Genomic DNA, 12,500 nt, shown 5'->3' on the forward strand with positions numbered 1-12,500 from the left:
GAAAGTTGAAGGTACTTGAAACAACCTGTCTGATGGGAAAGTAGCATAAGCAGCACTGGCTTGAAGTTGTTGTACCTTGTGAATGGAGAGAGTTAGCCACTCTTTACTATTTGTTAATCATTTCATCTCCATGCCAACTGTTTGTTCATTTCCAGTTGAAAAACCACCGAGGCAACCATGTGTTTGTTCTGTATTGTCCATGTGTTCTGTGTGGTTTGTTCAGGATTAAAGAGGCTATGCCAGTCTTGTATAAAAGCTAATTTGTGTTTGCACATTTCTTGTCTTTGCAGCTGTGTGCACATATCAGATGATCGGTATAAGGACAGGCCCGGCGCTCACATTTTCAAGAAGTATCTGGGTTTGTTCCATTATACCTTTTTCTCTTTTTTTTCTTTTTTTCCCCTTTTTTTCTTTTTTTTCTTTCTTTTTTTTTCCTTTTTTTTTCTTTTTTTTTTTTTTGTGTGCTTGCTGAATCGGTAGCGTAAGCAGCACTGACTTGAAGTTGTGTACCTTGTGAACGGAGAGAGTTACCACTCTTTACTATTTGTTAATCTGTCTGATTGCTTCATTGCAGGGTTCTGTACTCATTAATTAACCTGATTTCAGCCTATCTTGAACCGCGATTTTTTCCTTTTGAAATCTTCCCAGAAAGATGCATCATTTCCATCGTCATCTTCATTCTCGGTCACTGGTTAAAAAACACCCCATAGAATAACGCTGACCGCTCGTACAATGTGTGGCTGGACTTGACACATCCATCAGTGTCACCAGAAAAAGGCCACAGTTTCTCCCGAAACATGGACGGGAGTTCATGGTCAGCTCGGCTATTGTGTAATGCATGCATCTGTTTCTCTGGAACATACCATACCACACCACATCACACCCCACCACACCATACATCACACCACACCACACCACGCCACATCACACCACACACCCCACCACACCACACCACACCCCATCACACCACACCACACCCACCACGCCACACCACACCACACCACACCCCACTCCATCACACCCCACCCCACCACACCACATCACACCTCATCTCACCACACCCTGCCACACCACATCACACCTCACCACACCACATCACACTCCACCACACCACACCACATCACACCACACCTCACCACATCACACCACACCACATCACACCACACCCCACTCCACCACACCACACCACACCCCACTCCACCACACCACACCACACCACACCCCACTCCACCACATCACATCACACCTCACCACACCACACCACACCACACCACACCACACATCACACCTCACCACACCACATCACACTCCACCACACCACACCACATCACACCACACCTCACCACATCACACCACACCACATCACACCACACCCCACTCCACCACACCACACCACACCCCACTCCACCACACCACACCACACCCCACTCCACCACATCACATCACACCTCACCACACCACACCACACCCCACTCCACCACACCACACCACACCACACCCCACTCCACCACACCACATCACACCACACCCCACTCCACCACACCACACCACACCCCACTCCACCACACCACACCACACCACACCCCACTCCACCACATCACATCACACCTCACCACACCACACCACACCACACCACACCACACCACACATCACACCTCACCACACCACATCACACTCACCACACCACACCACATCACACCACACCTCACCACATCACACCACACCACATCACACCACACCCCACTCCACCACACCACACCACACCCCACTCCACCACACCACACCACACCCCACTCCACCACATCACATCACACCTCACCACACCACACCACACCACACCACACCACACATCACACCTCACCACACCACACTCCACCACATCACACCTCACCCAACCACACCACACCACACTCCACCACACCACACCACATCACACCTCACCACACCACACTCCACCACACCACATCACACCACACCCTACTCCACCACATCACACCACACCCCACTCCACCACACCACACCAGACCACACCACATCACACCACACCCCACTCCACCACACCACATCACACCACACCACACCACACCACATCACACCACACCACACCACACACCACTCCACCACACCACATCACACCACACCACACTCCACCACACCACACCCCACTCCACCACACCACACCCCACTCCACCACACCACACCACACCACACCCCACTCCACCACACCACACCACACCACATCACACCACACCACACCACACTCCACCACACCACACCCCACACCACACCACACCACACCACACCACACCACACCACACTCCACCACACCACATCACACCACACCACACCACACTCCACCACACCACATCACACCACACCACACCACACCACACTCCACCACACCACACCACGCTCCACCACACCACATCGCACCCCACCCCACTCCACCACACCACACCACACCACACCCCACTCCACCACATCACACCACACCACACCACATCACACCTCACCCCACCACACCACACCACACTCCACCACATCACACCACACCACACCCCACCACACCCCACCACACCACATCACACCACACCTCACCACACCACACCACACCACACCACACCACACCCCACCACACCACATCACACCACACCACACCACACCCCACTCCACCACACCACATCACACCACACCACACCACACTCCACCACACCACATCACACCACACCCCACTCCACCACATCACACCACACCACACCACACCCCACCACACCACACCCCACCCCACCACACCACGCCACACCACACCACACCACGCCACACCACACCACACCACACCACACCACGCCACACCACACCACGCCACACCACACCACACCACGCCACACCACACCACACCACACCACACCACACCACACCACACCCCACCCCACCAGCACCCACAGACCTCCAGAGCGGACGCGATGTGGAAGAGCCAGCGGGGGTACAGCTGGGGGCCGGGGGCCGCCCCCTCCGCGGCCATGTGCCCGAGGAGGACGGACAGGAAGACCCGGGCAGGCTCGCACAGCACGTGCAGCACCTCGTCACGTGACAGCCACGCCCCCTCGTAGCCCAGCACGTGGGCGTGGCGAAGCTGGCTGAGCGTGTTGAAGTCCCGGGCCTCAGCGGACCTCTGCAGGAGATACTGCACAGGGAGACCACTGATCTTAAGTTACATGGATAGCGCATGCCTTTCTTTGAGCCCCTTTGCTAACTGAAGTCAGCGGAAGTGTTCTATCGTGTCAGAATAGTATTCCTTTTCACACACACACACACACACACACACACTCACACACGCACTCGCGCGTTTGCGTGCATACGCACATGCGTACCGCTATCAAACACATGCTGATGATGCAGCGGGGTGCACTCACACACAAACACAGGCACAAATTACAGGCACGCACGCGCACCCACAAACACACTCATAGCACCATTCCTTCATTCCCTCTAGTCCCTGAGCCGTGTCGGTCCTGTAGTATGCTCTCACCTTCTCACACACACACACACCACACACACACTAACACACGCACACAGCGCAGTATAATGTTTTCGGCCGTGGACGTTCAAACGAAACGACTTGTGTCGACAAGTCACACAACACCATGCACTGGCTTTTTATCAACACAGTGCTGAAGTGAGCAGAGGGGGATGGAAGTGTTTCGACACCATGAACAGAATGTGGGAGGTTGGCTTGTTGCCAGCTGCTCTTTGTGCACCGTGAACTTCAGTCCATTAACACACCCCTTACTCCGCCCCCCTCTCCCCCCCCCCCCCCCCCCCCCCCCCCCCCCCCCCCCCCCCTCCGCACCCCCGTCCCCCTCCCTCCCCAGGTAAAGCCTGGAGTGATGGCTTAGAGGTAACGCGTCCGCCAAGGAAGCGAGAGAATTCACATCAGACCGGAAGTGACGTGTTACCCACAACACTGTGGATCAGACCGGAAGTGACGTGTTACCCACAGTACTGTGGCCACAGATCAGACCGGAGGTGACGTGTTACACACAGCACTGTGGCCAAAGATCAGACCGGAGGTGACGTGTTACACACAGCACTGTGGATCAGACCGGAAGTGACGTGTTACCCACTGCACTGTGGATCAGCCCGGAGGTGACGTCCGGGCCAGAGGACAACTAGCACTTCGGACATATCTCTGTGGTTGTGCCCTGCCGTCTTTCTACACCACGGTATGTATGGGGACCACGGGCTGCTACTCCCACGTTCACTCGTATATTACACAAGTGGGCTATTACGTGTACGACCGTTTTTACCCCGCCATATAGGCAGCCATACTCCGTTTTCGGGGGAGTGCATGCTGGGTATGTTCTTGTTTCCATAACCCACCGAACGCTGACATGGATTACTGGGTCTTTAACGTGCGTATTTGATCTTCTGCTTGCGTGTACACACGAAGGGGGTTCAGGCACTAGCAGATCTGCACGTGTGTTGACCTGGGAGATCGGAAAAAATCTCCACCCTTTACCCACCAGGCGCCGTCACCGAGATTCGAACCCGGGACCGTCAGATTGAAAGTCCAACGCTTTAACCACGCGGCTGTTGCGCCCGTCTGGACCACGGCGGACTAAATCAGCGATCCCCCTCACCCCCCACACCCCCGCGCCCCGAACCCACCCCACCCTCCACCCCCCACCCGACCAGTATAACACGTGTAACCCCCTCAACAAAGCCTCACTGATAGGAACCAATGTTACAAAGTCTAACAGCCAGTGCTCCACACCAGTTCAGACCGGAAGGTTTATTACTGACGATTACACCACAAGGACCCCAGGTGCCATCACCAATATGCTATCTACCCTGCAGCTACCAACGCAACAGAAACGTAGAAGTGATCTACGCCTAACTTTTTTTGTACAAGGTGGTTGAGGGGTTAGTACCGGCCATACCGCCTACTGGTTTCCTGACTCCACACAAAGAAGGACGTCGCATCAAACCTCGCGACTTTAAAGAATACGACGCAACAAGTGCCATCTCCAATCACATCAGGAACAATTCCAGATCCTTTGTAGTAGGCAGATCTCAGACTGAGCAATTCAGAAACTCTTTCTTTATTAGCACTGTTCGTGACTGGAACCATCTGGACGAGGCAATGGTACACAGCAACATCTGTCGAGAGCTTCAAAGCACGGCTCTCAGGACACCACTAATGCTAGGCTGCGCTTATGTCATAAATGGCTATAGCAACGTATCCTACAGATACAGATACAGACCAGTTATAACATAATCACTTTATTAACCCCATCGACTAACGCACGGTACCGGCAATAACATAGTCTCATCCACATAGTCTCTCTCTCGGACGATAAACCGGGGTCCCGTGTGTATCATGCACCTCGTGCATGTGAAAGAACCCACTGCAACACTAATTCCAATGGTGCTTGGAAATTTCCTCTGGAAAAAAAATCAACAGAATCATATATATTTTTTCCTTGTGACCATAGTACACTTTGGAATGAAGATGTACACTATTCTCTCTCTCTCTCTCTCTCTTCTCTCTCTCTTTATATATATATGTGTGTGTGTGTGTGTGTGTGTGTGTGTGTGTGTGTGTGTGTGAAGGAAAATGTGGGTGCTGTCGGATATGGCGACGCGCACTGCTTAGGGGGAACGTATTCCAAGTAGCGATATGTGTGGTTAAAGTTGTACACAACACAACACCACACGGCGCAGCACAACACAGCACGGCACGGCACAACTTGGCACTACTCAACACAGCACGGCACGGCACGGCACGGCACGGCACAACTTGGCACAACTCAACACAACACGACACAACTCAACACAACACGGCACAGCACGGCACAACATGGCATAACTCAACACAACATAGCACGGCGAAACTTGACACAACACAACACGGCACAACTTGGCACAACACAACACAACACGGCACGGCACAACTTGGCACGACTCAACACAGCACAACACAGCACGGCACGGCACAACTTGGTACAACTCAACACAACAACACAGCACGGTACAACTTGGCACAACTCAACACAACACGGCACAACTCAACACAGCACAGCACGGCACAACTTGGCACAACTCAACACAGCAAAGCACAACTTGGCACAAGTCAACACAGCACAGCACAGCACAACTTGGCACAACTCAACACAACACAACACGGCACAACTTGGCACAACTCAACACAACACGGCACAACTTGGCACAACTCAACACAACACAGCACGGCACAACTCAACACAGCACGGCACGGCACAACTTGGCACAACTCAACACAACACGGCACGGCACGGCACGGCACGGCACGGCACAACTTGGCACAACTCAACACAACTCAACACAACACAGCACGGCACAACTCAACACAGCACGGCACGGCACAACTTGGCACAACTCAACACAACACGGCACGGCACGGCACAACTTGGCACAACTCAACACAACACGGCACAACTTGGCACAACTCAACACACCATAGCAACCGAATCCAGAGCGAACCACCGTCTGTCGTGTCTCTCGCTCAGCCATCGTCAGGGGAGGGACACACGTCACCCACCTGCTTCACCTGTCCTGACGGCAGCTGTTCCTGACACCTGTGGAAGCGCGGTGTGCCCCCCTGCCCGTCCAGCAGGGCGTCCAGGAGAAGGTACCTCCGCAGGGGGGTCCACCTGGTGGCCGGGATGACCACCTCCTGCCGTCCGCTCATGGCGCCCTGTCTGCGCGCGCGCACACACACACACACACACACACACACACACACACACACACACACGCACGCACGCACGCACACACACCACACACACACCTGTTTGTCAACACTTTTCTCTGAACACACACACACACACACACACACACACACACACACACACACACACTCCAAACAACACAATTTTGTTCCGTCTTAAGTGTATTATTTTGTTTTCAAACATGTAATATGCCAATATACATCTACACAAATGTTCCCTTTCACGCTGACAAAGACTGTATGAAGGAGGGGGGGGGGTAGGGGAGGTTTAGGGAAGACACCTGGGTGAATTGGAGGTGAGGGAAGGGTAAAGGTAATGGTGATGGGTGCAGATGGTTGTGTCAGTGAGTCGAGTTGATACGAACTTACGTTCCTCACTGACTAAATGGGCGTGTCAGTGTGGAAACATTCAGAGCTAATAATAATAATAATAATGGTATTTATATAGCGCTGAATCTTGTGCAGAGACAAATCAAAGCGATTTCGCACCAGTCATTCACACGCATGCATAACTCTAAAACTGTAGAAACTAAAGACAAGGAAGGGCAGGCAAGGGAGGCTATTTTTGGAAGAGGTGGGTTTTAAGGCCAGACTTGAAAGAGTTGAAGAGTGGAGACTTGACGAAGCGAAAGAGGAAGTTCAGAGCTGGCAATGTGCCGTCCATTCACGGAGGGATAGGGGTGGGGGGGGGGGCGGGTTGGGGTGTATTTAAAGATAACAAAAAATATATAATTGTGTCTATGAAATTTGTTTATTGCGATGTGAAAGTGGTGGTCCATTACTTCAAAATGGGCGTTGTGACTGTCTTTATTAATTTTGTTTCCAAACTATGTGTGTGTGTCTGGTCTTCTGCATTGTCAGTCGGGCGACTTGCGAGTGAGAGAGTGTGTGTTGTGTGTGTGTGCGTGTGCTTGCGGGCACTTTTGCGTGTGTGTGTGTGTGTGTGTGTGTGTGTGTGTGTGTGTGTGTGGTGCGAACGCACAGTAATGGGGCCGTATGAATAGGAATGTGCCCTCGTGTGTGAGTGGCAAATGAAAAGAACAGAGATTTTACTGCACCCTGGTACAATGACACGGGAACTTGCTCTGTATGAAACCATCACCTGCAAACGGTGACAGTGTACGATACCGCCGTCTTCAAAGACATGAGAGCCGACGGCCAGGGACAGGAACCATCTGTTGGACAGCTGGGTGTTATCCTGTTATCAGCGTTATGTGTCTTCAATGCCGCAATTTTGTATCGATTAATTTAAGAGTGATATGAGTGATATTAAAGCAGTAACGTACGCACACCCACCCTACTCCAACCACCACCCTTTGTTAATGTTTTTTTTTTTTAATAAAGTAATTTCTTTCGAATATTTCTTCATATATACATATACATATATATGTATGCACACACATATATATACATATATATTTTTTGCTTGTCATTTACTCTCCCAACCTCATCACTCTTTCATGCAGAGTCAAACAGACACCATCATCGGCAAGGAGGTGGGCGTCTTTAAGAGGGTACACCTCATTTGCAAGCGTACGTCCAGCTCAAGAAGCAAAAGCGGTTCACAACGATTAAGGGAAAGCGCTACCGAAATGCCACATACAGCCGGCCAAGGGCGATGCTCTGAGCAACAAGGAGTCCTCCTTACAGACCTCCACGTATTCGTGCTAATATGGTTTTGCCTGTGTTTCCTGTTTTGTCAACGACAAACAGGATCTTCCTCCAAGGGCGATGCTCTGAGCAACAAGGAGTCCTCCTTACAGACCTCCATGTATTCGGCTAACATGGTTTTGCCTGTGTTTCCTGTTTTGTCAACGACAAACAGGATCTTCCTTCTGTCCTGTTCTTGCAGCCTGTCAATAACATTTTATGAAGATAGATAGACAGATAGAAAGATAGATAGTGTCTGTGTGCGTGCGTGTGTGTGTGTGTGTGTGTGTGTGTGTGTGTGTGTGTGTGTGTGTGTGTGTGAAGATAGATAGACAGAAAGATAGATAGTGTGTGCGTGTGAGGGGGTGGGGGGTGGGGAATGGGGGGGGGAGGTACGGTCTGCCCCACGAAAAATAAACAGCAACACACACACACACACACACACACACACAGAGAGAGAGAGAGAGAGAGAGAGAGAGAGAGAGAGAGAGAGAGAGAGAGAGAGAGAGAGAGAGGCACAAGCATGGTATTAATAAACTACATAGGAAAAAAAACATAGAGAACACAGAGACAGACAGACACAGAGACAGAGACAGAGAGATGACGTTGTTTTGTGTAAGGCCAGACTTTCGACAAATGGTATAAAAGTATGTGAGGGTGGAGGGGGTGTCTATTCTACACACACCTGTCAGTTCCCGGTCGTTAGAAATGAGTGACGTAATTGTACATTTTAAACACTGTGTCATCATCATCATCATCTTCTTCTTCTTCTTCTTCTTCTTCTTCATCATCATCATCATCATCATCATCATCATCAAGAACATTTATGTTGCATAGGTACCTTATAATGAAGGGAGTTTTTAACACACTGTAATGCATGGGGCAATTGTGCAGCTATGGTGTGATTGTGCGTGAGTTTGTGTGTGTGTATGTGTGTGTGTGTGTGTGTGTGTGTGTGTGTGTCTGTCTGTGTGTCTGTGTCTGTGTGTGTGCAGAGGGAGATTATGCCTACTTGTACAACAGAAGCAAATATATGACTTGAACCAGTTCTGTCAGTTCTCTGTGGAGCAGGGAGGAAGGCAGCCTGATGACAGCCGATCGCTTCGCCTCAAAGTTGCCATCTGCTCTGGAGTGAACAGCCTGGTGATAAGAAACTCTAGGGAGAGCTGGACAGTACAAGATCTTCAGGGAAGAAGCCGCCCCCCCCTCTCTCTCTCCCTCTCTCCCTCCCCCGCGCCTCCATCCCAGCCCCCTCCCCCCTCCCATCCCCCTCTCCCCAGTCACATGTTTCGGCCATTAACTCCTTACACTCTAAGGGGGCCTGGCCCCATCCAGGTCATACCTCCTAATATTGCCTCTTTCTTTTACTTTCTTTTTTCTTTTTTTGAGCGAACAACCTAAAAGTCTTCTGTCACAATAGATATTGTCCAATGGGTTGTTATTTTTTGTATCTATCTTACACACACACACACACACACACACACACACACACAAGGAGACTGTTTCACTTATTTTCAAATCTTAAGTCGACGGTACTAAGTCCCGGCAACATTTCCTTCTCTGTTTCATTTTCGGGATTCCACTGCGCAGTGCTGACTTGGGGTTAGGAGGGGCTGAACTGGTGACTGAGAAACAACAGAGATCAGTATCAGTGCAGTGTCAGTAGATCAAGGAGGCGTCACTGCGTTCGGTCAAATCCATATACGCTACACCACATCTGCCAAGCAGATGCCTGACCAGCGGCGTAACCCAACGCGCTTTGTCAGGCCTTGAGAAAAAAAAATAATAATTTTTTTTTAAAATAATATATAAATGAATAATAATAATAATAATAATAAGGCGCAATATCTTGATGAAGTCAACTCTAAGCGCAAAAAAAAGAGAAACTTTGTTGTGTTGCTTGGTGTGTATATTTTTTCATGTTGTGTGTGTGTTGTTTGGTGTGTTTAATTCTTCACGTTGTGTGTGTTGTTTTGGTGTGTATAATTCTTCACGTTGTGTGTGTTGTTTGGTGTGTATAATTCTTCATGTTGTGTGTGTGTTATTTGGTGTGTTTAATTCTTCACGTTGTGTGTGTTGTTTTGGTGTGTATAATTCTTCATGTTGTGTGTGTGTTGTTTGGTGTGTTTAATTCTTCAGGCTGTGTGTGTTGTTTGGTGTGTATAATTCTTCAGGCTGTGTGTGTTGTTTGGTGTGTATAATTCTTCATGTTGTGTGTGTGTTATTTGGTGTGTTTAATTCTTCACGTTGTGTGTGTTGTTTTGGTGTGTTTAATTCTTCAGGCTGTGTGTGTTGTTTGGTGTGTTTAATTCCTCAGGCTGTGTGTGTTGTTTGGTGTGTTTAATTCTTCAGGCTGTGTGTGTTGTTTGGTGTGTTTAATTCTTCATGTTGTGTGTGTTGTTTGGTGTGTTTAATTCTTCAAGCTGTGTGTGTTGTTTGGTGTGTTTAATTCTTCATGTTGTGTGTGTTGTTTTGGTGTGTCTGATTCTTCACGTTGTGTGTGTTGTTTGGTGTGAAAATTCTTCACGTTGTGTGTGTTGTTTGGTGTGTACAATTCTTCACGTTGTGTGTGTTGTTTGGTGTGTGTGATTCTTCACGTTGTGTGTGTTGTTTGGTGTGTATATTTTTTCATGTTGTGTGTGTGTTGTTTGGTGTGTTTAATTCTTCACGTTGTGTGTGTTGTTTTGGTGTGTATAATTCTTCACGTTGTGTGTGTTGTTTGGTGTGTGTGATTCTTCACGTTGTGTGTGTTGTTTTGGTGTGTATAATTCTTCATGTTGTGTGTTGTTTGGTGTGTATAATTCTTCATGTTGTGTGTGTTGTTTTGGTGTGTATAATTCTTCACGTTGTGTGTGCTGTTTTGGTGTGTGTTATTCTTCACGTTGTGTGTGTTGTTTGGTGTGTTTAATTCTTCACGTTGTGTGTGTTGTTTGGTGTGTGTGATTCTTCATGTTGTGTGTGTTGTTTGGTGTGTGTAATTCTTCACGTTGTGTGTGTTGTTTGGTGTGTTTAATTCTTCATGTTGTGTGTGTGTTGTTTGGTGTGTTTAATTCCTCAGGCTGTGTGTGTTGTTTGGTGTGTATAATTCTTCATGTTGTGTGTGTGTTGTTTGGTGTGTTTAATTCTTCAGGCTGTGTGTGTTGTTTGGTGTGTTTAATTCCTCAGGCTGTGTGTGTTGTTTGGTGTGTTTAATTCTTCATGTTGTGTGTGTTGTTTGGTGTGTTTAATTCTTCAGGCTGTGTGTGTTGTTTGGTGTGTTTAATTCTTCATGTTGTGTGTGTTGTTTGGTGTGTTTAATTCTTCAAGCTGTGTGTGTTGTTTGGTGTGTTTAATTCTTCATGTTGTGTGTGTTGTTTTGGTGTGTATAATTCTTCACGTTGTGTGTGTTGTTTGGTGTGAAAATTCTTCACATTGTGTGTGTTGTTTGGTGTGTACAATTCTTCACGTTGTGTGTGTTGTTTGGTGTGTATATTTTTTCATGTTGTGTGTGTGTTGTTTGGTGTGTTTAATTCTTCACGTTGTGTGTGTTGTTTTGGTGTGTATAATTCTTCACGTTGTGTGTGTTGTTTGGTGTGTGTGATTCTTCACGTTGTGTGTGTTGTTTGGTGTGTGTAATTCTTCACGTTGTGTGTGTTGTTTGGTGTGTGTGATTCTTCACGTTGTGTGTGTTGTTTGGTGTGTATAATTCTTCACGTTGTGTGTGCTGTTTTGGTGTGTATAATTCTTCACGTTGTGTGTGTTGTTTGGTGTGTTTAATTCTTCAGTCTGTGTGTGTTGTTTGGTGTGTATAATTCTTCACGTTGTGTGTGTTGTTTGGTGTGTATAATTCTTCACGTTGTGTGTGTTGTTTGGTGTGTATAATTCTTCACGTTGTGTGTGTTGTTTGGTGTGTATAATTCTTCACGTTGTGTGTGTTGTTTGGTATGCATAATTCTTCACGTTGTGTGTGTTGTTTGGTGTGTATAATTCTTCACGTTGTGTGTGTTGTTTGGTGTGTATAATTCTTCACGTTGTGTGTGTTGTTTGGTGTGTGTGATTCTTCACGTTGTGTGTGTTGTTTGGTGTGTTTAATTCTTCACGT

The 12,500-nt window shown here is 48.5% G+C and overlaps 1 protein-coding gene across 2 annotated transcripts in view; it reads right to left on the reverse strand.

Annotated features, from left to right (window-relative positions):
* The window catches only part of LOC143285056 (uncharacterized), a 33,545-nt gene that overhangs the window by 18,089 nt on the left and 2,956 nt on the right, over nucleotides 1–12,500 (reverse strand). For both annotated transcript variants that reach the window (XM_076592244.1, XM_076592243.1), the window contains exons 2-3: nucleotides 6,581–6,740; nucleotides 2,948–3,184 (exon numbers count right to left, since the gene is read on the reverse strand). In XM_076592244.1, the coding sequence (XP_076448359.1) occupies nucleotides 2,948–3,184; nucleotides 6,581–6,730 (387 nt within the window). In that variant the 5' untranslated portion in view covers nucleotides 6,731–6,740. The remainder of the gene's footprint in view (nucleotides 1–2,947; nucleotides 3,185–6,580; nucleotides 6,741–12,500) is intronic.

This window comes from Babylonia areolata, chromosome 8 (genome assembly GCF_041734735.1).
Source record: "Babylonia areolata isolate BAREFJ2019XMU chromosome 8, ASM4173473v1, whole genome shotgun sequence".
NCBI lineage: Eukaryota > Metazoa > Mollusca > Gastropoda > Neogastropoda > Buccinidae > Babylonia > Babylonia areolata.